At 40.7% G+C, this 27,892-nt stretch overlaps 1 protein-coding gene across 2 annotated transcripts; it reads right to left on the bottom strand.

Annotated features, from left to right (window-relative positions):
• Positions 1 to 430: 430 nt before the first annotated feature.
• LOC117208894 lies at positions 431 to 27,113 on the bottom strand. 2 transcript variants are annotated; one of them, XM_033450399.1, is made up of 8 exons: positions 26,139 to 27,113; positions 13,593 to 13,672; positions 6,999 to 7,243; positions 6,300 to 6,493; positions 5,707 to 5,829; positions 4,909 to 5,123; positions 4,200 to 4,583; positions 431 to 3,656 (listed from the first exon to the last, which is right to left on the bottom strand). In XM_033450399.1, exons 2-8 carry the CDS (start codon positions 13,632 to 13,634, stop codon positions 3,090 to 3,092), a joined length of 1,770 nt encoding a protein of 589 aa, XP_033306290.1. In that variant the 5' UTR covers positions 13,635 to 13,672; positions 26,139 to 27,113; the 3' UTR covers positions 431 to 3,089. The 2 variants fall into 2 exon arrangements, with proteins under 2 accessions (XP_033306290.1, XP_033306291.1); XM_033450400.1 differs by lacking the exon at positions 26,139 to 27,113 and adding an exon at positions 14,571 to 14,602.
• Positions 27,114 to 27,892: the final 779 nt, after the last annotated feature.

Raw genomic sequence — 27,892 nt, 5'->3', positions numbered from 1 at the left:
TTACTATATGTATCGATCTGTCGTATACGAAAAATGCAGTTGAATAATTTTTTCCGCTAATTACACGAGTGAAAGAATATGATAGAAAGCGTTAAGATCAAGTGTATAAAAGAACAGTCAGTAGCTTGTAATAGCATACAAAAGATTATAATTTAATACTTAATATTAATGCATATAAGCATATAGATATAAAAATGTTTATAAATTATTTTTCATCGATGAAATAATGTATTTTTTACAAGAATATTAGTACTTTAACTTTTGTATGCGAGTAAATATATAATTGTATTTACCATACTTTTTTACATGAATATTCTCACCTGACTAGCGAATATATGGAAAATCGACGTTGTTTGTGTTCCATTGTAAATCTTAAATTATCTTTCCCTTGGGAGGTAAAAAGACACAGGAAGAGAATAATCGTTGGTTCTGTGGAAATAGATCAAGGTCCTGTAAATACATTTATTGGCATTATCATTGATTTATATTAAATAAAAACACAACCTATCGATTAACAATCGACTTAATTCTTTGTTCCTTTCGCTCGAAGTATTGTGGTAGTTGTCCAGCATCGCACATAGTTGCACACATAATTGGTGGTTGTTGATACTTCCTTTAACAACTTTTGTATTCTCCAAGAATACGAGAATGTTCTTTCTTTTTTTTTTTTACACGTGTATACATGTACTTAAAATAATCTAGCGTAACACAATTATTCTGGCGATTTGCAAAACGTTTGGACGAATAAGTATATAAAATGTAATTATCCAAACACCGCATCATTAATTAATCTGTTCTTAGAGGAAGAGGAAAAAAACAAGTATTTTCATTTTTTATTACAAAGACAGAAGTGAAAATGTAATACGTAAAAGGACGTATAGAAGGGATTACGAGGAAATCTTGCTTTCCTATACGGAAAGCTTTCCCCTTCTGCTTTCGTACTTGCACAACTACTTTTAAAGCGGAAAGCCCTTTTTACGATAGAACCTTCCAAATATACGCTTCTTATTTATATATATATAATTACGTATATATACTTGGTATTTCAAGTTCAGTAACAAAATCTTGTTCATGGTATTAAATGTCTTCCTGGACATTCTAAATGCGCGTTGCGTTTCAAAGATTTTTAAATAATCTCGCCTACTATGTAGTCACCTATTTAAAAAACCTGAGAAGGCAATCGATTTTCATGGAATTTTCAACCTTCAGTTGACACCAACAAAAGAAGGATTGAAAATATATATATATATATTATATATATATTTCTCAATCTAAAATTAAATCGATTCTTTTAACGTCTAATATGTGCTTTATTAAAAATGTCAACGAAAGGTTAAACATATCGAGGCATCCATTAAACTATGTCGATTTTTCGTATTAATCTAACGTAATAATATAAATATTTAAAAACAGATGAAAATTTAAGCTTAGTAGTAGCATCTTTCAATTTTCCTGAGAATATTTACGATATCGTTTCTATTCTCAGTTAGCTGTTATTCTCAGCCTCTTTAGGGCTAACTCTAGAGGTGCTGTCATTTTCAAGTTTCCCAAGAGTTTTGATAATCCAACGCATTTCATTCAATATGCAATCACGTCTTCCGTGCAATGTACGAAACTAACGATTATTCGAAAAAACCAGATAATTATTAGATTTCATTAGTTTATGTGATTCGGTGTATTCTATATTGATTTTATATTATGTGTAAGGTAACGTAATAACTTTCTCCTAATGATATTGATGCATCGTATCGAGAACGGCCGGAATCGCATATTCACATTTTTTCTGATGTTACGATTATTTCAATATCTATTGCTTTAATATTTAATAAGTGCAGTGTAATTAAATCAAATGATACGAGGTATCGAAAACTCTGACATACCTACATCATCGATAATGAGCAAAGGTTCGTGTATAAAAATAGGACCATGAGAAGGAAGAGAATACATATATCTAACAAGTAGAATTCTTATTTGCCAAATACTAATATAAAACATTTTAATTCTATATTTTATACAAATGTAATTCAAATGTTATTTTATATAAAGATACAAATAGAAAATAATCTCTTTCTGAAAAAATATATGTATATAAATTTTATATAACATCATCGTTAATCGTAGTATATGAATGTATATAAATTATTCAAAGGCAGATTAACATTAAATTTTTGTAGAAAATATTTTCCTTTTATGTACAATATTTATTATTATTTGTCAATAATAAATATCAAAATGTCAATTTCTAAAAGAAATATTTTAAATAAAAATATAAAGACTACGTATAGTTTACAAAATTGTATATATTCAATAGTCATTCCTACACTGTCGTAGCATACTAATTTTTATTATATCGAACGCCGTTCGATTTCTATTATAATTAACAAATATCGTTATCAGCACCTCTAGTGAATTCATCATTAAATAGATAACAGACGCGCAATGCTACAAGGCATATTACGACTTACGATAGAACAATAAATCATTTTAATTGCATTAGTTCGTACTCTACAGACTCATAGAAAATACTAATGCGCATCTTTTCGTTAACGAATTACCTATAGAAAAAAATACGCGGCGAAAGCATTTTTCCTATCGTCTTTGACCCGATTAATGAAACATCGAATAAAGAAAACAAAACATTTCCACCAATATCATTCGCAATATTTAAAATAAAATATCATTTCTACAATATTCACAGCGAATAGCTGTCACATTGTCCTCTTGATGGAAATCTCCCTTGCTAATTGTATACATTCGTTCTAGATCAAATATTATCCTGCGTGATTATGCTCTTTACTTACCCAATACCAATAATTGCCTCTCGACAATGATCATCTAGCAATGCTTTCGTTTACGAGTTCGTGTGAAAAGAAAAAGGAGAATATCGTTCTCATGGAAATCTATGAAAAAATTTCCGTCGCAGAATCCTCCCTCGAAGGAAATACGATCGTCTCGAAATCATTCGCAAAAAGAACCTGTCGCACGTGATTTGACGCACTTAAAATACTTTGTACAGCGTATTATTGTACATTGTCTTTCGTGGAGCGTACACGGCCGCGTCCCACTAGCGACACAAATGTCACGAATCGTCAACCTCTCTCGACCGAAGGACTGGTGGCGACTGGATTCGTTTGTTTTTGTTGAATTTGTTCCAGATGAGTTGGTCTCGTCGTGCAGCGTACGCGCAGCAATCCGTAAGGTAGCCAACCGTTCGTCGAGTGAACCGCTCTATTGTTCTTTCTGCTGTCGACTGCCTCGCGTTGCGCTTGCAACCGATGCAGCATCGCGCCGGCGACAAGCGCGGAAATGACTGCAGAAAGCGCCACGACGATAAACAGCGCGCTGAAACCGGGCATCGGCAGGCAGATACCATAAACTACTTCCTCGCGTATTCTACCTTGAAACACCGTTACTGCTTCTGCGTGTGTGTCCGGGCTAAAGGCTAGATCGGCTTCGGAGATCACCTCGTACAAACCACTGACGCCGACATCGGCGCTGCGGATTTTCCTATCGGATACCACGACCGATCTCTTTCGTCTGCCATTCGCAGACGAGAGAGGTATCACGGGTATCGCGCTGCTGTCACCTTCGAGATTCCGAGGCCCGTGCGGGAATTGGTCTTGATCACTCTCGTATCGTGTCATCCGTGGAGGATCCTGCAAACGAAGAACCCTGAGTGTCGACGATATGCCAGTGGAAAATGTATAAGCGTATGAAAAATCTCCTAGACAGAAAACAAACTCGTCCACACGTTTGTTGATTTATTTCCTTTCCGTTCTTTTCTGTTACAAATATATCGAAATATGAATACACAATACACTTATCCGCATCTCGTTCGCATAGGAAAATCAATGCTGATCCTCTATTATCCAAACTACGGTCGAGTGTAATCTCGTAATACGTACAGACACTTATTCCTATAGCGAATATAAATATCAATATACGAAAACATCTGTTTTTATCTAAAATACATTGTACGTGCCAGCGAAGGAACAATTTAGTTCCTAGCACTTAAATTTCAACACTGAAATTAATAAGAGGAGCCGAAAAAGAGAGTTCACTATCTAGGAAATCTATACGTGTTATCCTTGTCTCATAATCTACTCGGATAAACGTGGTTCTACCGAAGGTTTTCGAAGATAGCATCTTAGAATCTCATTTATCTAGGAAATATGTAAATAAGAACGAAATATACTTACTACGAATGGTCTTGAAAGATCAGCGTCATCCAAATGAATTTCCTCGTTTGGTGTCTCGACTACCGGTGCCGGTAGCCGGTTGCTTGTCTGCGCCTGTGCTTTCGGAACTGATTTCTCGACCCCCAAGAAATGACCTCCTATCGAGGTCATCTCATCACCATCTTGAATAATGTCGTCGTAAAGGGAGCCATCACCTTGCTCGGTTCCACCACCTACGTTTTCGTTACTCTTGTCGGCACTGTTGTCCTCGTCGTTGTGAACGGTGGGCGGTACCGTGGTTTGCGGGTATTGCGGTCGTATCTGATCCTTGCGCTCTTGAATGTAGTGGCCAACGGATCCACTGAGCTGACAGTGATCCAAACAGCCGTGACGACAGATCTCAACCTTGACATTGATCGAAACAACTTATTGCTTTGACGTTCCTCTTAGTCATCGTTTCATTTTTTTTCCTGTCTTTCTAAGTACAAATTTGCATAATGAGTAGCCAAATGATTTAACGTTCATTGCCGTTTACAGAGTAAATTCATTAAGCCGTTCGTAAGCTGTTTAATTGTAAATATTTGCTCTTTACTTTGACGAACACCTCTCCAAGTTAACAGAAGGTGCGCCAAAGCACCTTGGTCGCGCGTAATAATATTTTCAGTTGTCGGTAATCCTGTTTTCGATCGTAAGCTGTGTTATCCGCTGTATATTACCCAACATCGTTTACCTTGCACTTGATGTGCACGCTCAACGCGTCCGGGAACTTGAACGCGTGGAAGAAGGCGTAAGTGATGACCGTCGCCCGATCGTCGGAACCCCGTGCTTTCAAGAATCGGCTGATCATCTTCGGCCTCAGCACGCATCCGAACTCGTCGCTCAGCTGTATCGTGTGTCCACCGCCGTCCGAGGCCACGCACGACTTGACGCGCATGTCGAATTCTCCTGTGTCGAATTAATTACCGTAAATGACATTAACGAATACATAGCCGTTTCCAAGTATTATGTACCCGAGGATTATGTAGCTTTCGAAAGCTATTAGAAGCTTCCGAGCGTGAGCCGTGTTCAACAGGAAGAGATTACCGACGTTTCGTCGGTATTACACTTAGCTTTGTCAGCGTGTACTGCTACTCGGTATCCTTCGAATTCTAATGTATAGACCGTGAATTTTTATTTGTAGAAACTTTAAAAGCGCAAAAGTACACAAAATGCGTATAACACGAAAAGATATATAAAATATTCAAGGTATAATACTTTTTATAATACTTGGTACGTAAAACAATCTTCTACCGAAGTTGTACTTTTTTCATTATATTTTCAAAAATATGAATTTGCATAAAAATCCGCAGTCTACCGATGAAGCTAGCTGCAATGTTGGCGGAACGTCGACAATTTCTTCCTGTTGGAAGCGGCTCACGCCTGCAAGCCTCCAACAATGTCGAACGCAATAATCCAGCTTGCGGAAGCATCAACGCTCTTATAGGTTTCGAAAAGTTTCATAAAGTTGGATGGTTCGTTGCCACGTTACCTCGATAATCGTTTATAGCGACGACTAGGGTGAGAGTAGAGCCGAGCGGTACTATTCCGGAAACCGGAGGTGCCCATGGTCCCTTGCCATGTTGAATTTCCATCCAACAATCCACGTTGTCGCCTGCAATACCGATAGAATGGTACACTTACATTTGCGTTTTAGTTTGCAGGCAGTCTGTTGCCCGTTCTCTAGGCACAACGTGTCAGGTGCGATTTATACGTGTTGCATAAAATGAAGTTAAGTGGCGGGGCTGCGGTCCTACCTGTGGTTAACCGCTGCTACACGAGTTACCGTGCGCGATGCGACCATTTGTACCTCGTATAAAACACTTTGCACAGAAGGATCATCGTTTTACCCATTAACTATATATCCGTAGTCTTTCGTATAGCAAACCTTGATCAAGGCAAATCGCTTGTATTTATCGACCGAAGTACAAACGTATTAAAATTTAAGATATTGATCGTGTCAAGGGATGCTGCGACGAGACTTACTACATCGATGTTAGACGAGAGTTAAGAGATGCGAAGATCACTAAGCGACGTTGATGTGGAAATATGTTGTTTGCATGTGTGTAGAATAGCAAATTATACCTCTGAAGTCTAACTGTATTACGTCGAGATCTGCTATAACCATTGGCGGTTTCGAAGCAGTCTTTTCGTAATCGTTGAACCATTCGCATCGCAGTCGTTTGGCCTCGTCCCAGACTTCGAGCAAATCTTTGTCGTACTGAACGACCACAGTGTTCTCATAGAACTGTCCATGCATATCCGGCTTGGTACCGCATCTGCGACCAGACGAACAAAATCTAGACTGAATATCAATTTACGAATTTATTAATCGCTGAAACGTTGCAGATAAACTATTTTACTGTTACTATTTTTCATTGCTAAAACGTAAGAGATAATACTTAACGTCTCTGTTCTTCGTGTCTTTACGCTAAACATCGTTCGTCGATAATTTTTAGAAGCCACTGAAATACGCGCGAAACCCCATTAGAATCGATTAATAGCCTGTCAAATAACTTTTCGTTAAACGCAATCGCTTGTCCAATTATCCTTTATCGTAGTTTGCGAGCCGGTTGGCGCCAGACGCCTCATAAGTTCCAGTTAAAGTCGTAAGTTAACAATCCTCTATGGAGATCGCGGTAAACCGAGACGGTATAATCGATCTCGAGCATCGAGCAACGTTTCCACACGCCTTAAATCATCTAATCGTGTCGAGTTTACGTATATCTTTTCACAGGTAGATACGGTTCGATAGACGAATGCTCGATGTTCTCGCGGTCTTACCTCGCGTAGGCTATCCGAAAGGAGAAGAAAGTCTGGCCAGTGGACGGTGGAACGTAGACGCATCGCGGATCGGCGTGTTGGCCTTTGGACGAGACGATGCCCTCGAAGGGTTGTGAGAACGAGAGATGTACATCCATGTGATCCTTTCCACACATCACTTCGAGAGATTGTATGGCTGGCATTCCCTCTGGCCTTTCTAGCGGCCAAATGTCGCTATTGCTACCAACGCTCTTCAAGCCAACCACCTGTGCATTCAAGGAATACGTTTTTATACTTTGAACACCATGACCTGTCTTCCTTTCTCACTACACTACGCGTGACTGTCGCGAATACCTTCTACAGATGTTCGACCGAACATGTTTGAACGTATACGTTTTACATTAATAACCACCGCATCAAAATTTATCGCGAATGAAGCGGTCCTTTACGGTTTATGTCTGTATCTGATGGAAGTAGATACTACTTCAATATCAGTAACCTGTCATACACAAATTTATGAAAGGTAGTTACGAATCTACCCATTATGTAGTTTCCAGCTGCTTTTGGTAGACATTTAATTACGTAAGAAATATTAATCATCCATCAAGCCGTACCTTGAGTTGCATTTTCACTCTTAAATTAGTTCAGTGGTATCTTATCTTATCTTATACGGTATGAGATGTGTTAATAGTTGATGATCTTACAACCTGTTGATTCAGTAGGAGATTCGATAAATTACAGGGGAAAAAAAAAGATATTTCGCAGATTATGTAGTTAATTGCATTTAAAATTCTATGAAGCGCGCACATAAATTAAACTTACTAAGCACCTTGTAAAAACGTTAATACGGGGTTACGTTTATTATCGTGATTACGTGTAGTATCCTAATACCTTTATATTCGCATTTTTTCTTCTTAAATTGGATACAATAAATATCGAATTACTTAAATGATCGTACAATTACAACTTAACGATCTCTTGTAACGATCGTTACGTTCCAAGTGCTAATATCGTTTTCTATGAAATGTCGATACTCTTATGAAACTTAACGATCGCTGTACGATCCGTAAGTTACGAAGTTACCTAAGCGATAATGGCCAACATACACCTTAACAATACAGTAGGCTAGCGTTAAAGAAATTTGTTCGAATAATAGAACGCTAAGAGTTGCGGTATCACTACCCAGATGCATAACCGTTATGAAATTTTTACAATGTTAGTTATGCTCTGATAACTAATGGAGCAACATCGTAAATGTTAGTTCAGAACGAGACAAAGTCAAATGACAAATTTATATCGTTCATCGTCATATACGTATTAATTCTTATTCGACTAATTCGTCAATAAAAATTACCAATTTCATTTAACTATGTTTAACACGCTGCAATAAATTAATTTATTTGATATTCGATTATTTTACATTGTGCCAAATTGAAGCAGACATAATATATATTATAGATACAAGTACTCGTATGATTGTTAAATATCGACACACTGTATTTTATTACGTGTTGTCTCAACGCGTAAAGTTTGTTCTTATAGAGTTTTTACGATATTTTCAAGCAGCACGCAACCTGTCACGTCACCTGGCTAGAGCCTAGTAAAACTTTCAATAGCTATGTTCGAAGATTCAGATTTCACGATGTGCCATTACACCTCTAATAATATTGTTAAGTATACGGATGTCTGCGTCACTCTTAATTTATGAGAAACATTCGAGACATCTTAAGTTGCGGGCAACAGATATTTATCAATGACCTATTCTTTATTGCACGTATCTACGCTTGAAACCTACCTATGCACGTTTCTATACACGAAAGTATCCTCTTGTGAGTCGCGAAGTTACGATTACTTATACACCTACTGTAAACCGTACTTATCGTGTAGATCAGTCAAGGATGAACAATGCGAGTATAAGCTGCGTAAGCTGTAGTTTATGATCCATTGAAACGATCGATCGAAATGATTTGCAATCTTTAAAATCTCAGTTACCAATGAGCAAGGAACAAACAGAATGTAAATCTCGCTACAGATATTCCAATGATACACGTTATCCTCGTACATATCCTATACAAAATACATGTGGCAATTTCAAAACATCCGCTATACCATAGAATCTGTGTCCATTACAATTATAGATATATCATCGTTGGAAGACTTTCGCGAGGTTGTACAGCATCGTCGAACATAAGTACCTTTTCGCGGCTACAATTCCCGAACAAATCCCTCGATAACGAGACTTATTCGACCGTATCTGTAATTTCGCATTTCACGTATCTTTATTTCCAATCGGCAGCGATGATTATACCATTACGTTTACCGTAAATTATTATTGCGCGTCTATCCTCGGTATTCTCCTACGACCGTAAATGCCACGCAATGAATGAACGGATAAGCAAATAAACGTTCCGTGCATAGAACGTATCGTTCGGCGGACATATTTCGCGATACTTAGAGGAATATTAAGCCCGGCAAAACACTGTAATGTTTCGCCTTACGGTGATCCGCCGTTTTTCACATACAGCGCAAACGTTGCGATTCACGGCGGCGTAATATCCTAGAATCTTGGCATGAAAATCGCAAGCGTGCACAGGTCGTGGGAGATTAGGCGTGTTATGTTCTGAGGATTTCTCTAGAAATCACCAGCCGCTGGCCAGCCCGCATTCTTCGCGTACAGCTTTGGGCGTATTACTTCGAACGCATAGTCGCCGCCGCGGCGATCGCGTCGCTTGGCTGCAGAGAATCGCAGAAAATCTCAGCGACACGTACGCGTAAGTGAAGATCTTTGAAGGAAGGTGTTCCCGGCGTATATACCGTGCTCGCGCAATGCTGTAACGGGAGAAGCGTCTTTACCGCTGCATTAACGGTCGCCGTTTTTCGCGCAAGTGAAAACAAGTTTCTGTGCTCTTACAATCGCACTGTTAAATGACAACGTTTCATTAGAAATGATTACGCACCTGGTATACACGGACCACGCGCTTGTGTGCACTGCGTGCTCTCGCGAACAACCGAGCGAGCCTCGCTTTTTCTTTCTCCGTCATTTTGCTTCACCTTGGTTCACGGTCGATGATCGAGAATCAATCGTCCGATGCAGAGCGCTTTGCGATATCCTTCGCGAACGTTGTAGAAAAATGTTGATTATGTGCGAATAATAACGGCTGACAGGAGGGGGGGGGGCGGGAGGGTTCAATGATCCGGATAGAACGGATGTTGAGGTAGCTAGACTCTTTAATGTACTTCTTCTTGGTAGATTGCGAGAGTAGATAAGAGGAAATTGGGATGGGATTTTAAACTAGCGCATCGATATGAGACAGATCCGAGTTGCGAGTGAGAGCATATTGTCTGTTTCCTGGAAGAGCGATAAAAGAAGGAAATTTTGTCAGGAAATTAATTCGAAGTAGAAAATTCTTAATTTCATTCGTCTCGCATCTCCTTCTTTTTAAAGATTTAGGTAGGAGTCTTCGGGATCTGAGGATCTCTAATAAAATCTTGTTTATGTATATTATTCCCTGTCGAGAAATCGTTAAAGCTACTGTGCGGTATCCTTTTTGTTAAATAGTAAAATTGTACTTGATAATAGTGACACGTCCATTCTGCTAAGTAACTCGTTTGTAAACTGTTGTAAATTTCTGGAGATGTTACAAGATCGATTTGATCGTTGAGTTAGAAAATCGATAACGTAAGTAGGAAAGTCTTTTAAAAATTCGATATCCCGTACGTATCGAAAAGATAAAATCAATGCAGGAGAAATACCTAATGTTCCACAACATCCACGCTCTTTACTCGGTCATTTATCGAGAGAAGACAATACGTTCGTGCTCTTGAACGTGAAACGAATGGTAAACGATATTTATATTATGCGCTACAGGCGGAAACAATTCGCGGGATATAGGCTTTCAGTTCGTTATAACCGCGAACGTATCAGTATTCCGAGTTACTCGAACGTGAGGCACGCCGGTAGGTGAGTTTCCCATCGCGGCTCTTCTGGCGTTCGAATACTAATGCCCGTCTCCGTGTACTCGATTGTATTCCTCGTGACACGCGGAAATAGCTTCCTCTGTATTCGTTTATGTGCTACTCTCTACTTGGAACGAGTAACTATTTCTTCGCGTCACGTTCTTTTGAACAGGCGCCGATAAAGATTTCGGCGATGGATTGTATTTGAAGTTCCTTCTTTAAAAACTCGTGGTCTGTCACGCCGGGGACAAAAGCAAACGATGAATAGTCACGCAGGTTTTTGCGGTACTTCTTCTAAAAGCAGTTAATCACCGATGGTTAGTATATTTGTATATGCGAAGACTCGTACAAGAGTTAACAGGAAATGAGATATGGAACCCCAATTCTATTTCGTTCGGTATTAGATTGATGATATAATTTGTCTCGAGATTAAGATATTATATGTTTGAACAAAAAAAGTTATATTAGTGAATAATCTTCAACGTGAATTATTAATTATATGTAAAGGAAGATGTTTGTACTTTTTGTTATTTCGGTGCTTTAAAAAAACATTGAATTTACTAACTCTCTCGATTGTTCATGCAGTCTCAAATATTTTGCTACAATCCACAGAGTTTACTTCTCAGAGCCACTGAATACAAAAATCTCAATTTCTTCAGAATATCTGATTATTCAAAGACCCTTAACTCAAGTTTCGTTCATTCTTCGTTCCGCAAAGTACATGTTTCTCGAATTGTTCATAATTTATAATTCTTGTAAAATTTTCATTTATAACCGCGGCTATGCTAAAGCCGAATTATTGAACGAAATTATTCCGGTAGAGCTTGGCGAGATAAAACAGGAAGAAGTGGATGGAAATCGCCGATAACTATGTACGATGTTTCCTGGAATGAATATAGAAATCCGGTAGAACGAACAACGTGGATACGGAAGGGTATAAATATTGAAGCAGTAAGCACACGAGAGGACGACGCGTTTCCTGCGCGAAACCGCAATAAGAGATTTCACTCTGTAGACGCAATAACATCGTGGGGGCAATAGGTTGTGCAGGGGTCCTGAATAACTTTCAGAGGAAGCAGGTGCAAGGGGAAAAGGAGGAAAAGAAGGTCGTAAGATACGGGTAACGGTACCTAGAGTAGGCACGAATATCCGCTTGCAAGCTGTCGCGTCTCTTGCTGCGTCATCGCATTGTCATCCAACTGTGACGAATTTTTCATTAGGCATCATTTCGTAACGATCATCACGGATATAAAGTGAACAGTTTTATCCGTGATGCTCCTTCATTCTTCTCTTGATTTCTAATTTTTGAACGGTACCTTTTACTACCTACTATCTTTAGGGCCTGACTACCGAGAGCCCGTTAGTCTTTAATTAAGGAAGGGATCTATGAGTAACGCGGCGTCAGCAAACGCAGTTCACTGAAATTATAGCCCATTATCAGAATTGGTAGCCGTAGTTCAGTATGTTCTAGAGTTTAATTGGCTTACGAAAGAAATGGCTAGCAGATAAGAGACAACGTGCGAAGAATCGTGTGAATCGTTGGGCGGTGTAATGGGTGTAGGATTATGTACAGGTATTCCAACTATCCGCGTGAGCCACTGTAACTTGATAGTATCCGTAACTCGTTTTTCACGTTCACAGTCTAATAACTTACTCTCCTTGTCTAATGGTTGCATGCAAATTCGCGTATGTATGTAAACTTTCGGTCAATAGAATATAATCAGATCAGATATTACGCATGTTGCAGCTTTCTTACAATGTGCCGTAAGTGTCTATTTAATCTACGAGTCTCATCGCATTTTATTATATATATGTATATAATTTATAATGACAGTTTAGTATTAATGCCAGAGGTATTTATGCTTTCTAGATATTTAAATAGATCAAGCTTAAATTCGTTTGGAAAATTTTATCATTTTACGCTTTATTCCTTATGATCTGTTTTATTATCGTAACTTTCTGGCTCGAGTGTCGAGACGTGAAACGTATTTGCAGTGTAATTTTCTCTTGACGCTTAAACTTTGATCGTAAATATGCACATTAGATGCTAATCCCCGTTTTGTCTTCATTATTCACTCAGGCAAGCTTAATAATAATCGTTCGTACATTATGCGAGAAAGTAGCATACTTTCAGTCGGACGTTACAGCGTTGCGTGATTATTAATTATTTGAACCATTGGATAGCCTTTGAACCGGAAGTTCGACTACCTCGACCCGATCTGTACATGTCCATTTATCAATAGCTTACAAATAACCCATGAACGTGTTGGTTCTATATAGGTTACCGTTAGGTCGTATCGAACAATACTTCCCATATGGGCTTATTCGCGCTATTATTCTCTCGCTTAAGCTGTGCTAAATCTATTTATTATTGTACCGCGGATTATTATATTTTTATCAATATAACTAAAGAAATGGAACTTGGATAGGAATTTGTTTTATCCACTAAGTATTATAATGAATACTTTAGATTGAATATTTTATATATTTTTGCATATTACATACTTAGCGCCGTCACGTTTCCCACGAAGAGATAAAAATCCGCACTCTAGTTACTAACTGTGTATACCTACATGTATTTGCTCAAGCTATAACGAATCTTTACCTCAAGCTATTGTAAATCTACTTGTATGTACAGGGATTAGCAATATTTCTCACCATATAGATCAGCATACGTAGCAACCTCCACACCCCTGGCATCCTGGAGGTCCCAGCCTCTCACGATGAGATACGCTTTTCTGAAAAGACGAACGTTTTGTCGTTAGAGCATGCCTTAATTTATTGTAATCGTATGCAAGCGAGCTGACTCTAAAAGGAATTTGCAGCCGGATCTATTTTAATTTATCCGACCACCATGGTCTAGCGAGCAAATTAACTGAACACCGTCCGTCAGGTCGCGGTTCGAATCCCAAGGAGGTCTCGGCGTAAAATTGATTTGCCGAGAGAAATCATGGTTATGGGGTTTCGAGCGTACGCGTGCTCAATCCGTTCGGTAGAATTAGGATCCGCGACGTTTACGATCAGTTTCAGATAAAGAAGATTGATCGATTTGGTTATATTGTCTTTCGATAGCCATTTCAATCTGATTTTTTTACCATCGTTGCGTATAAAATCTACTATAATTGGTAGTAAAATGTCCGTCTAACGAATTTTAACACGAGTTGTATTTTTCTTTTTCATTTTGGACGCTTTTCTCACGTATTTCACGTATCGCGTATTTTACACACCAGAGCGACGTTATCGTTCACAAATCTATTGCCACGTTCAATGTAGACATTAAAAGAAGCATAGAAGTCAAAGTATGAACGAGACAAATGACTTTGGCGTAACGAGTTTCGTGTATTTTCGTGCTAACACAAAATGCACTGGCACTTCTATTCTTCATCGATGTTATCCCACACGATAATTGTCGTTCAACTGATATATCGGTTTATCGCGCGAGATCCATTGCGAGGATAATACAAGGTTGAACGTTGTCTCTTTCTCGAATGAAAAAAGCGACGCTTAAAAGCATGGAGGAAGTTACAACTGGTAGTTTGTTTTGTAGTTCGTGTCTGACCTATTTAGAAACGACGCTTTGTTGGCTCGAATGTAGCTGAAACGAAGTCGCTAATGAATCGATAAGCGATACGTTACCGGTTCGGCCAGTTCCTCGTTCCTTTGATCGCGTCTCTAATACCGTGCCTTTGCGTACAGCAAATCCTACCTACGATCAATCAGAGTAGTCAGTATTTTGCTCCGTAATATATTTCGCTCCACGATCCGTATCACGTTCGGGTGAAGCTAAACGAACGAGAGGAAATGATAATTAGAGGGAAGACCGATCATCTGCTTCGTTTTATTTGCTATGTCATTCGGATGGCTAGCAATAAACAAGTAAAAGAAGCGTATAATTCAACCTTCGGTATCTGGTGCCGATTCGTGTTAGACGAGCGAATTGATCGATTTGAGATTTCAATTTCATGCGTGGGAAAATGAAACGCGCAGGTTAAAGCGATATGGGTATCCCGGATTAAAAGGAAAATAAAACGTTCGCGAGATAAAAATAAAATTAACGATCGCGTATCCAGACTGAAACCTGTTCTCCGCAACCATTCATAAAACTCGACGACTGTGGTCCATTTTCGCGGTAAGCCATTTATGAGTAGCTTAAGCCGATGGATTTTCAACGTTACAATCGGCGGTACACATCAATCATTGACTGTATAATGGACCAAACGTCGATGATTCAGCGATTAGCTTTACGATTGTCACGAGAGTCGATAATAAATTTTTAGCGGTCGTTGCGTCACGATTTTGCTCGAAGCAAATCTCAACGGCAAATCGAGTCGAAGCTGATCAGCGGCTTGCCGAGTCTACTGTTTTTTGCCAAATTAAATGCATCGCTTCACCGAGATTTCAATTGACAGCGACCGCCTTACAACCTCGTTCTCTTAATAACCAAATGATCGCGGCGTTACGGCCGTTCCAAGCGATTTATTTTGTTTTCCTTGCAGCCTCAGCTTTCAACGGTCTTTGACCGTTTTCTATTCCTCGACTATCCAATAACGAGCGGTTCGACGCTTTTTTATAGTCTTAAATGTTGTCTCATCGAAGTAGATTAGTAACTGGTAATTTTCAAAGAACTTAATCCTCACAAGGGTACTGTTTTTATCGAACTCTACGAGTCGACCTAACTTTACCTTCTGGAAATACGATCCGAACAGACTGTCTATGGATTCGACTTTCTCGATCCTTTACGCTCCTTTTTTCTTATTACATTTCGATACAATTCATTAGTTACATACACCATACACAAGGTTTCTGTTTTATCTTTTCGCTTCCGACGTTACGTAGATCTAATTTCAATACTCATTTGTTAAACGTTTGCGAAGGGGACAAAAATAAATGGACACTTAATGGAGGTAGGTATTAATGAAGTTTCGTCGAATATGGCTTATTTATACAAAAATGTAAGTATTAATTTCGAGTTTTCTACGAGGACATGTAATAAATAAAACTGAAGTATATAAACTAGTATCGGTTCGATCAAAATTCATTGATACTTCCACTACTTGTCCACTTATTATTCTCGTCGACTGTATTTACATAATCATCGATGTACACGTCGCGACGTCACGTTGCCAATTGTTAGGCCTGCATCGTAATACACGGAACAAAAGGAAGAAACCAGCTGGCGTATATCGGCGAACAGCTGAGTACGACGCTGCTATGCGGACGACGTTAATTAAAATTGAGTTTACTACTGTGTTGTACGCGTAAGTGGCACGTCACAGATTACGAATAATATAGTTGAACGTCAGCAGCGTTCGTGAGTCGACGTGTGTGGTAGGCAGCGTGTCGACTGGATACTAAGAATGCCGTATCGCTAAGCATGTTTTAATTAACGCAATGGCAACGCTTACAAACAGAAATGGATCTCATCGCGATCGATTCGAATCTGCATCGGCGCATACCGAACAATTGCCACTGCTAATGCGTTAACAGAGTCACAGTTAATGATTCGTGGCTATTATCGAATAGCTATCGTTTCGTGTTTATTCTCCCGGAACGATCGGCGAAAGCTAACTCGATGAGCGCAAGAATGCCGTAAAATCATGCGAATAGCGTTCGAATTAAAGTACAGATACAAAATTCGTTATGCTCCGTTTTGCCGAATTCCTTTTTAACGTATCGTTTCGTTATTCTTTGGCCTCGAGAAGCTTACTACGTACAATACGTATTTTTGTAGTTCGTGAGAAACGGTACGCCTTTACCGATTAACGTCTATATGAAATAATAATCCGAAATGCTTTACCATGCAGGAGAATGGAGATATGAATGAGATTGTAAACACAATTCGAAGAAAATGTTCTTTACCTCATAAATTTTAATGCGGTTGTTTCTGCGAACAGGAAATGTTAATTGACTAATTATAACGAAGACATAAAAGCAGCCTGACCTATATACATACGTATCTTCTTTACCTTAGATTTTTAGCGTTAGTCGGCCGAGAATCGGCCACGGAACTGATTGACATGTACCAATATCCTTTAATTGGCACGCCTATGAACTATGCAATGCACATAAAAGATTACCACGCGACTATCTTCGCCATCACGACGGTCGTTTCTATCGTTGATGTCGTAATCATTATCGCCAGCACGGTTATTTATATTGTAACTGATATTCTTGTGTTTGTCGCGTGTTATAGTTCGCAACAAGGTTCTCTCGTGCTTCTGCATGGAAAATCAAGCGTACCATCAATTATTTGCCGTTTAAACCGATCGAGATACCGATCGTTTTCTGATTGTTCCCGGATACGCAGGGTCATCTCGCTGAAATTCCCATAGCATGCAGGAATTATTGCTCGCGAACCTGTGAAAGATTACATATACCGAACGTAGAATGCACGAAACGTATCTTCCGAGTATCAAATACACGTCTATTTATGTGCACGAAGTTTTTAACGAGGATCGTTTGAAAGGTAGGCGAGCTAGACATTCTTGCAATGTCTCAAAGTTGGAATGCTTCGAACGATCGGTTACGTTACGGGCTTGTTCGTATTGCCGCGGCGCCGTAACGGTGTCCCCAACTTACTACTTCTGCGATTCGCCAGATAGATCCCACGTTAATAATTCCCCGTGGCATCCTTTCATGAGATCCCGAGTACGTCCTTTCCCAGGCGATTCTCTGTTTCATCGACTCGAGCATCCGCGAATAAAACCGGACGCGAGCTACGAGCACGCGTGCCACAGCATGATGATTTGTCTTCGCGAATAAATCGCAGTACAAATCTCTTGATCGCATTAGTTACGCGAGATCAGCTCTTCCGCTGTTGTACAGCTTGATTTTCCGTTGTGTTAAAATGTCGCAAAATTACCCTTTTATTACTGGCTGAATATTGAAACACGATACCAAAGAATATACTTCGTTTCATGTAATACCTACGTTTATTTTATAGAGTGTATAAATTATTTAAATATATTTCGCGGTTTTCGTGTTATTTACTGGTTTATTATTCCTTGGTTCTTAGAATTTGAATTTAACTCAAGCTAAAATTGACGTTGATTAAATGTATAAACGATTGCTGTTGGAGATAATTTTTACTCGGAAGATATTCGTAATTTTTAATTACAATGACCGAATAAAGGAGGTCTTCAATTTAATTATTCGCTAGTAATAACAGTTCACGGTGCTGTAATTATGACGCACTTTTATATTAATTTGTTCATGGATATCGTAAATCTTTCAGCAATTAAACATTTTTTTAAATGATACGTATAATTTATCACATTCCTCAGAGTAAGTAATACAAAACTTCCCAGTACTAAACAGTACTTAGTATGTTACCAATGATTTTACTTAAATCCTCGGAGAATGTTCACGAGAAATAGTAGATAGTGTAAAACAATGTAGAATATTTAATTCTCCAAGTGTCGGATATTAACAAATAGATATTAAAAATAGAAATAATAATGCAAAGTTTAGATTCGAAATTATATATCCGGTCTCGTGCAGTTCGAGGCATCTCCTCACACTGACGCGATAATTTCTTAGTGTTTCGTGCAAACTATCCTAAACTAAACTGTTCGTAGTACGTGGCAGAGACGTATTATTTCATCACGGAAAGATACATAGATTTCCCATAAGCGACGTACGAGTAGTGGAGCCAGGGCTAAGGTCATTAATTCTTATATCGCTTCGTAATTTGTAAGTGTCACCAAAGCCAACGGTAACTTATTCCAAAACTATCAGGGAGTTGAATCGAGTAAAAACCGAAACAGATACGCGTCTCCTGATCATCAGGCACTAACGACGCGAGACAAACTCGTTCCTTGGCAAAAAGTTTCTTAGATTCGATCATAAGCAACGATTAATTATAATCGCGTACAAATGTAAATATCGTTTCTTAAACGATGCGTCTACCGCGCAAGTGGCAATTACCGTGATGAGAAATGATAGAATTATTCGAAAAAGTCTGTCTTAATGGACGTTTAAATCAAGCGACTTTTAAATGTGTTTCTTGAATCTCGGCGCTCTTGAATAAACGGTACCATTAAAATGGTTCAGTGAAAACTACATTTACACTGTGGCAAACGTACAGCAGATACTTACGTGAGATAATTATAACATGGATCTGAATATTTCAAATTTGTCGTCATTTAGATATCCATGTGGCTTAAATACACCTTGCTTAGAAGATTTAAAACGTCGTTTGAAAAGAAGAATATTTAACGATAGTGTGTAAGTTCACGTGCTTATGTTGATAGTTACATGTGTACGATGTATCTGGCATTATTTTCATATGATACAATTTCAAATTTGATACTTTACCTACTGTTACATAATATATTGTTTGAACGACATTAACAATGATTACAAAATCTGCAAATGTATATTCCATTAAATACGTAAGAATATACTGTAAATATCTATCATTTTTCTTAACAAATAGCGAAGACGCACTAACTATTTTTCTATTCTTAAGATATAATAAATTATTCATGTAACGAATCGTAAACGTTATTCACGTTAATTATTCTAAGTAACTGTACTGTAATACCATTAATTATCACGATACGTATTATATCACGATATATATCATTTTTATATATATTAAGAACTATACATTTACTGTACGTAATTACCAAGGAATACCTTTTACATCGCAAAACCCTTAAATAGTAAAACAACATTATTGCAAAGGAAAATCCATCGAATAATAAGATTCTAATAATCTAATAAATTACCTTATAAGATACGATTGTAACAAGTGCAAAAGTACGAATCGTTATAAAATGGATCTTTGAATTTTAACGATTAAATACTATAAATAGCGTGGTATAACGGCGATACAACGTATTTACCATTAACGATTCCGATCAGTTGGTAATAAGATGTAGTTAAAAATATGATAGATAGACGGTTAATCCCTTCCGGCGGATAGATAAAACGATCTAAAATAATGCTCTGACCGGCGTGACCTTTAGAATACGTGTCCAGCCGCAACTGTTGCCTCGATGCCGGTGTTGAAGAATTTATTGCTCGGTAAATCGAAGAGGATACAAAGAGAAAAGGAGACGAGATCGCAACACGAGCGTAGTATGGAATGGAAGAGATTCGTACGAGCACTAACTGGACGAGTAATCGACTTTACGATCCATTCACCGTGTGGTCGAGATCGGTTATGTTAACATTAACGGTTAATGTGACCCAGTGATGGTTGTTGCGGCACAGAGGACAGCCGGCACAACGATGAGCAATTATCGCATGTGTTATGTTCATCTTGCGTACCGATCGTCTCGAACGAAGGCTGCGTGGTAGCCGCGTATTACGTGAGCTACACGCGCCCTGTGCATTCGACCATGTGAATGCACTCGCGGTGTACGCTTATGTAAATGTAGACGTACACACGGTCAGATAAGAGCATCGTGAATGGAAAGCCCGGCAATACGCGTGTCCGAACCAGACGAGTTTCCATCCTATAGAAGACGAAGGTAATTAACGCGCGGACATCGTGTTACGAAGTCACAGCTATCGTGAACCCGTTACCGCCGTTTCAGTCAGGTGTTCTCAAGGAGATCGCGCGTCCTTCTTCTATTAATAGGTGAAAATCAATTTGATCTGTCAAGAGAGAGAGATCGTCGACATATGGACAAGGAAGTAGGTCCTTCATTGTGGCGAACTGAGAATTTACGATTACGACCAGTTGTATCATAGCGATGTAGCCTACATCTGTTACATAAAGAATAGAAAGCTTTTGCACATCCGGGATGCGTTAATTTGATAAAGCATAAGAAGACGATCGTAGAGACTTATGTGGACGGTTACGCTACCCGAAAGTATACCGATATTCGCGCACAATTTTCCACGGTGCTGTGTTAATTCGCTCGTCCTCTTCTTCATCAATGACGAAGGAAGTATTATACAGAAGAGAGTTAAAGGAAGCCGAAAGGCGCTCGTTGATCTGTCGAGATTCAGGATAGCACGGTCCAACGAATTCTAAGAGCAGCTTGGCGTGTCGGGGCAGCAATCGTTTACCGCAAAACCGACAGCTGTCGCAAATCATCATTATCTTCGTTCAGCCTGGCTACAGAAACCAGGAGCAAGGAAGAAACTAGGTTAACGCTGTGACGCGCCACGCTGCTCCGTTTCCGCGCGAGGTCTGCCTGCATTAATCCGTTTCTGTATGGGCAGCGGTACGGATTTTTTTTTATATCTGCCGTCGTGATTCGGTTAGAAATTAATGAGAGAATCTCCTTGTAGACTGGCATCTGGTAACGAGCGTGAATCATATACGCGTAACGCGTAGATGGACAAGCGTGTAAAGGACCGGCGCACCGCGCGCCGTTGGAAATAGTTTCAGTGTGCCGGTTGCGAGCGCGGATAGCGTGTCAAATGAACGTAATACCGTGGTAGATAATGGATAATGGCACGAATCTACACCAATACCGGTTTTCATGTAGCAGAGCATGCACGCGTCCGCTCGAATCGTCCGCTGTAAATGATACGCGGCCGCGGTGTACGCGCACGCACGCGCACCGCATAACCCCGCTCCGATTACGTTTTCCACTAGTATTTGCGACGCTTGATGCGTAAAGTATTATAGGCTGCGCAACCATCTAGCCACTATTGCCAGCGCCAGAATGCGATAACGTTCGCGATATATATATGGGCTCCATGGGCCGTGGAAATCGACCGATGATCGATATCACCGTTTTCACCGTGCGCGACCGACATGCTGCGCGAAAATCCGAAAGCTGTGAAATCTGTGAGAGCCGTCACCTACGGTTTAGCCGATGCTTTAATGCTGTCAGGAGAGCACTACCGCGGACAATCCGATTAGGGGTAATTATGCATCTAGATCGGACATTATTGCGTATTAGGGGCCCAATTACAAACTTGAAAACGTCGAACTTTAAAATTAATACTTCTGTGGGTTATTCTAACGATGGAACGGTGTTGTTAGACCTCGTGCAAATTGCTTCTAATTTTCGGAATTTTCGACTGCTTAGAGATATACGGACAGAAACAAAGATTAATCGAACGGCGACAGTAACTTGTTTGGCTATTAACAAAGACAAGTTCGAAAAGAGCTTCGAAATGTTGGAGCTCGACTATTCTGAACTGAAAAAAATTAAATAGTCGCTAAAATGAAAAAAAAAGACACGTTTTCATTTACCCCGTTGATATAGCAAGATACTTGAAATGGGTCACCATAACTAAAGAATGTATCTGATGAAATCCCAAGGCATCGGAAATAAAGAGCGATATAAAAATGGTAGGAAACGTGGAAGATGATAATTTCGTATTCGCAATTCGCTGAAAAGTGCAATGATAGTTTGGAGATTGCGCCACAAGTTTCTTGTATTCGAGCGTAACAGCACGCGAGAGGGACAAGCTTGCAAACTCAAGCGACAGACATTAGTATTCGTAATAAAGCAGTGTGTTGCTGCACGCCGAAATTCATGAAACACGAGTCACAAGTATCGCTTGGCCCGTGACACTGTTCGCGGTACACAACCGGTCGTTATTTCTTGCCATGTGTAGCCGTGACGACAAATAGACAAAGTTGCGGTATGCTAATATTAATTCCTCGAGAAATTACATTGGCAAACGAATGCAAAGTTATGTCGGGCGTGATCTCAATGCCACCGCCGTGCCGCGTCGCCGCTCCGCGGCCAGGAGGTTGAATGCCCCCGTACAACGTACGGATTAGTGCTTGGTACCAGCGTAATCGTATGCCTGGTGAATATTTCATGAAGCGCGGAAAAAAGAGATGACACCTGTTCGAAAACCGTTAGCGTACTCCTTTTGCCCGCCAACGACGGGACGGTGATGGCAAACGGACGTTCGGCGACTTATTTCGATGCAAATTTTAAAAAGAATGCGCGTCGCGGGTAAGTTTCAGGAAGCAGTTACGCGTGCACCGTGTCTTCGGGTACCCTTAATAAAACCGTAACGTCTGACGAATGGCACGAGAACCTCCGACTAATCGTTTCGTGTAAATTATTAGACAACCCGCAGTCGTCTAACGCGCGTTGCTCGATCGAGTAAGGTAATTTCAAATTTTATCTAAAAATAAGCAGACGAAGACGCTAATGAATTTAATGATATACCGAGAATGGAAGTGATTTAGAAACCACATGTTTCTTCGGTTATTATGGCCATTCTTTTTACGTGACTTTTATTACGGGTTTTACACAACTTATTCGAGTCCGGTTACTTTCGCGAGTACTGCTACGAATTATTAAATGGCCCAAGAATTTCCTGGGATTTTTTCCCATGCGCGCCGCTTTGACATTTGGTAACCAAATGATTCATTACGTTTGATTGCTTTTATGCCTCGAACGATCAGAGAAACTTGTCATAGGTCAATTAGTATGAAAAATTTGTCATCGACCATCGTCATTATAGATGCGAAAGAAACTGTTGGAAAATGTCTACCGCTAACATTGATATTCATGCGTGTTTGGCATTATAAGTTCAAGCTTGGAACGAAGACCCTTGGAACGATCCAGGAGATTTATGCGATATTTCAAAGTGATTGTGAGTACGTGATCGTACTCGTCGTGCTCGGGAAAAGTAGTTCAAAGTATTCAAAACGAGGGTTGAGAAACTCGAGCATGAGAAAAAGTACGTTTCGGTATCGGTGATGGCGATAGATACCGATAAAGATCCAAAATGCTAGTTTCAAGGTTTCGCGTTACCGAAGAAAAAAATCTAGGTCTATTCTACAAAATCGGAAAAGGTGTACAAAGTTGAAAACTAGCTGCCCTATTAACTTAATGGGTGACGAAGACCAAGATCAAGACGACGCGAAACTGCAACAGAAATTCTGTTGCACAAAAGTATTTCTGGATACAGGATCTTGAATCGTCTGTGTATCTTTTTACAAGAAAAGATAAAAAATGGTGGAATACATATATAACACACTTATATCATATTGGGAAAAGATCGTTAAATTTGTCGATGACTCTTTAATTTAATCGACCAAAGAGACTGGCATATTACTAAAATACTTTAATGCATCTAGTAAATCCTCAGCAGTCGATAATACTTCACACTTCGAGCTGTTAAAAATGAAAAATATCAAACGCTTCGATACAGGACACCGATTCCTGTTTTAAGATGAAGTCGTGAACGTTTTATAGCCGATCGTTCGTCTGAAATTTTTATGTCGATTCCATTCAATATACTCTTTCGATTAAATCGATTAGTTAAATAACTAATCAGTGACAAATTTACGGCTTACGACAAAAATACATTGCGGACATTATCAAACGATAATATACTTTGGTATATAATTTCCTTTTACAATCGAATAAACTGTGAAAACAAATTCTGTCTTTACGGTTCTGAGTGGAAGAAGAGAAAATATAAACTTCGAAATCTTCGAAGAATGCTCGTTGCAATTAGGTCCACGATGACATAAAATCGATCGACTCGGAGCATCTTCGAAACGAATGTTCGGCCAGCGTCGAAATGTAGGCAGATGTATAAAGTTCTTTTGCTTATGCGTGTGAGTATATTTGAAGTCGGCCTGTGTATCGAACGAACCTGAATCGGTCTCCCTAGTCGACCTTCTTCCCAGAATCGCATAATAGCTCGGTAGCTGCATCTATATGCAACGCGTTGATACAACTCAAACTCGTCAAGAGTGCAAAGAATTCGGCTATTCGCGAAACGTGGCACGAATGACACGCTTCGTTACCGCGAAAAGCAACGTTGTGCGACTTGGATTTTTCTAAGACCGATTGCCCCGATTGCGGGAGGATTCCGGAGACGCGCTACATCTTACATCACGTGTTTCCGCGCGAGGAAGTCTGCAATTCTGTTTCGTTCTCCGAATCATCTTAGACGCAATCGTGGATTCTTTAATCCTTTTATCGGCAACGAGTTTCTTAAGTTTGAGAAAATATAAAAGAACCGTTATCGATATGCATGATTTCTGATTTTGAGTGGATGTCAAAGTATTTTTTGTAACGCTAAAGATGTTTTTGCTCGTTAATAAGAGTGAAACTGTGACACAAAGAAGATAAGGATCGTAGCAAAGTTAAGCTTCCTAGGATTTGCGAGCGTGTACGTGAACGTCATCCGTTTTTCACCGTCTCTCGCACGTGGGAATCTCGACTTTGCGACCAGATAATCTTTATCGCGTGTCGAGACATCGTTGAACTAAAAGGTTCGCGCGATTCTGTCAGCTTACTTCTTCCAGCTTAACGAAAATTTAGATCGTTGGCGTTTCTCATCGATTTTCTGATATTTCGTCGTCGCATTTCTTCGGTTAGAAGGTTGACAGTGTCCTTAACATGGACTAAAGACGCACTAACCGAGTATTCGTTGGACCGCTAACCGGAATGCGCGAGCGCTAACTCTTGAGCGTCTCGAAGCTCCGCGAAGCGGTTGGGTGCTCGACTCCGACGATGAATAAGAGAAAGAGAGGCCGACGTAGAAGAAGGAGAGACACGGATAGCGAGAGAAAAAGAGAGAAGAGAGTGGAACAGAGGCCCGCGGGAATGGAGCCTCCGTGCTCGCGATTGAAGAAGATGGCAAATGAGCGAGACAAAGAGGATACCAGGGAGTAAGAGAGAGAAAAAGAGAGAGAGAGAGAGAGAGAGAAAGAGACGGTCTCGAAGTACGTGGAGATTCGAGGCACATTGCGCCCAGACCAGCGGCACGAAAATTTGGTGAGGCCTCCTTGCCTGCGGACCGACCACATTCCCTCCCCACCCGATTTCCTCGTACGAGAACCTTATCCGCCTGGCTGTTTCGCCGTGGTCCACTCTATCCGCGTGCGCGTTTATATCGACAGCCGGATCATCGGCCCGGTTTGCATTAACTGTCGCAACCGCGCAGTCCCGCTTGAATGGGAAACCCGTTAAACGAAAACGAACGGCCCATGAAGGAATTCTTTTCCAGAGTTACGAGACCTACCATCTCGAGGATCGTTTCCGTTGACGTTTCGTCTAGTTCACGCAATCTATTTCGACAGATTCATTGGGAACAGCAACAGGATAATTTTGAATAACTTTGTAATTAATAGGAATTTTCGTGAGATCGTTAGTGGGAAAGGGACAAGTTTGACTTTATTTCTGCCGTTTAAGACTCCGAGAGCGAATCGAAGGATCAGAGAGTTTTGTTTCGAATCGACGATTGTTCGATTGTGCTACGAGGAAGATTAATATTTCTCGTGAATAAGTTTACACGAATAAGGCTCACCTAGCGATCGCGGAGTGCGTGCGGAGTCGCCACGTGTTAGCTGCAGCTTAGCGGCTCCTCGTGCCGCATCCCGGCAGCCGCGTTATCGCCTTATCAAGCCCGCCTTCTGCCCTTGTCGCGTGTTAAGCTTGGCCGTGCGTGTTCTGTGGCACTGGCCCCTCCTCTTGTTACGTTCGCACACTAATCGTTAGATCCTGCGTTTGAACCACCCAACGATCGACGGAGCACCGTTTATCATCGACACCGGTCGCCGTTCGTATTTTCGGTAATTATTCTCCGTGTAAAATTATTCTCGATACGATGAAACGAGATCCGTCACTCAACACAATTCACCGGTACCGCGACTTTTCTGCGTGGCGTTTACATCGATTCAATCGCGACGATCGCGCGACGACAACAGATGATCGCTCTCGAGTGGCATACCGCGAATTGGGGCAAACGATCCGATCGGTAACTGTGATTATTCGCGCGGCTCGTTCGGCGGTCGTTCAATGAAGAGTAACACAAAGAGTCCATGAAATATCGTATTTCTCACGGCAAAGAGTCTGTGAACCGATAGTTCTGTTCCGTACGATGGTTTTGCGCTAGGGAAAAGATCGCGCGCGATACAGAGACACGACGAGAGAGAACGAAAATCAAACTCCCGTTCGATCGTAGCCGATGCTGCGACTGAGCATCGATAACGGCAGTGTGGTACCGGTAACGGCAACGGCAGCAGCAGCAACGACAAGTAGTGTATCCGCCAAAAGATCCGCGACGTACGTTCGTCAATTTGTCCTCTCCTCCGCTACTACTACCTCCACCTTTCCTCTCTTACTCTTTCTCGCTCTTTTTCTTTCCCCCCCTTTTCTATCCTTCTTTTTCACCCTGCTCTCCCTTTCTCTGTTCCTCCACTTACGAGAGAATACGTAACCACACTGGTTTACGGTTCCGTTCGCGACGAAGATGTTCTGCGGACTGATAACCTGCCGTCTACTTACCTCCGGCAAGCGCCCCTAACGCGCCGAACTCCCTAGCACGACAGGTGCTCCGAAGGAGGAGTGGGAATAAGAGGATGGTCTCGCGGAGGGGACAGGGATAACCTACTCGTAGCGGCGGCAGCAGCAGCGGCGGCGGCGGCGGCGGCGGTGGTAGCTCTTGCCGGCGTATACGCATTGCGAGAGAGAGAATGAGAGGCGATTACGAGGAACGGAGAGAGGGAGGGTTGGGAAAGAGAGGGATGAGAAAGGAGAAAGAGACGGGGAGAGCTGGACGACGACGGCGGCGGCGGCGGCAGGCCGTGCAACCAGCACCGAGCAGACCGAAGAGAAGAGGGCAACGACACCGCATCGCGGGTCGGTGGGCTTCGACACATTTACCGAAAACTACATCGTCACCACCGTCACCGCCACCGATGCCGCCGTTCGGATTCTCCGAATCTCTCGATAATTGATCGATCGATCGACACCTGACCGTCTGTCGTACGATAGATGGAATTTCAACGTACCCCTTTAACATACTGTTACCTACTAACGCGCTATCTCAAGATTTAACGAATTCAACGAAACAACTCACGTTGGTTTATAGGTCGACGATGTTTCGAAAAACCAGTAAAGGCGTCTTACCTTTCAAAGTAGTCTTTGATCGTCCCTTCTTAAGAATTAAGAATCTCTCGTGATCCGAGTTCACGCCTTTTCGTTAGGTTTATAAGCTCTCGTAAGTTTCGCACGAGAAGGAACGCTAGAAACCAGGGTGCTGGGATTATCATTATTTAG

This window comes from Bombus bifarius, unplaced genomic scaffold (assembly GCF_011952205.1).
Source record: "Bombus bifarius isolate JDL3187 unplaced genomic scaffold, Bbif_JDL3187 scf7180000008163, whole genome shotgun sequence".
Taxonomy (NCBI): domain Eukaryota; kingdom Metazoa; phylum Arthropoda; class Insecta; order Hymenoptera; family Apidae; genus Bombus; species Bombus bifarius.
Note: the sequence above shows the minus strand (reverse complement) of the source record. Positions and strands in the feature narration are given on the sequence as shown.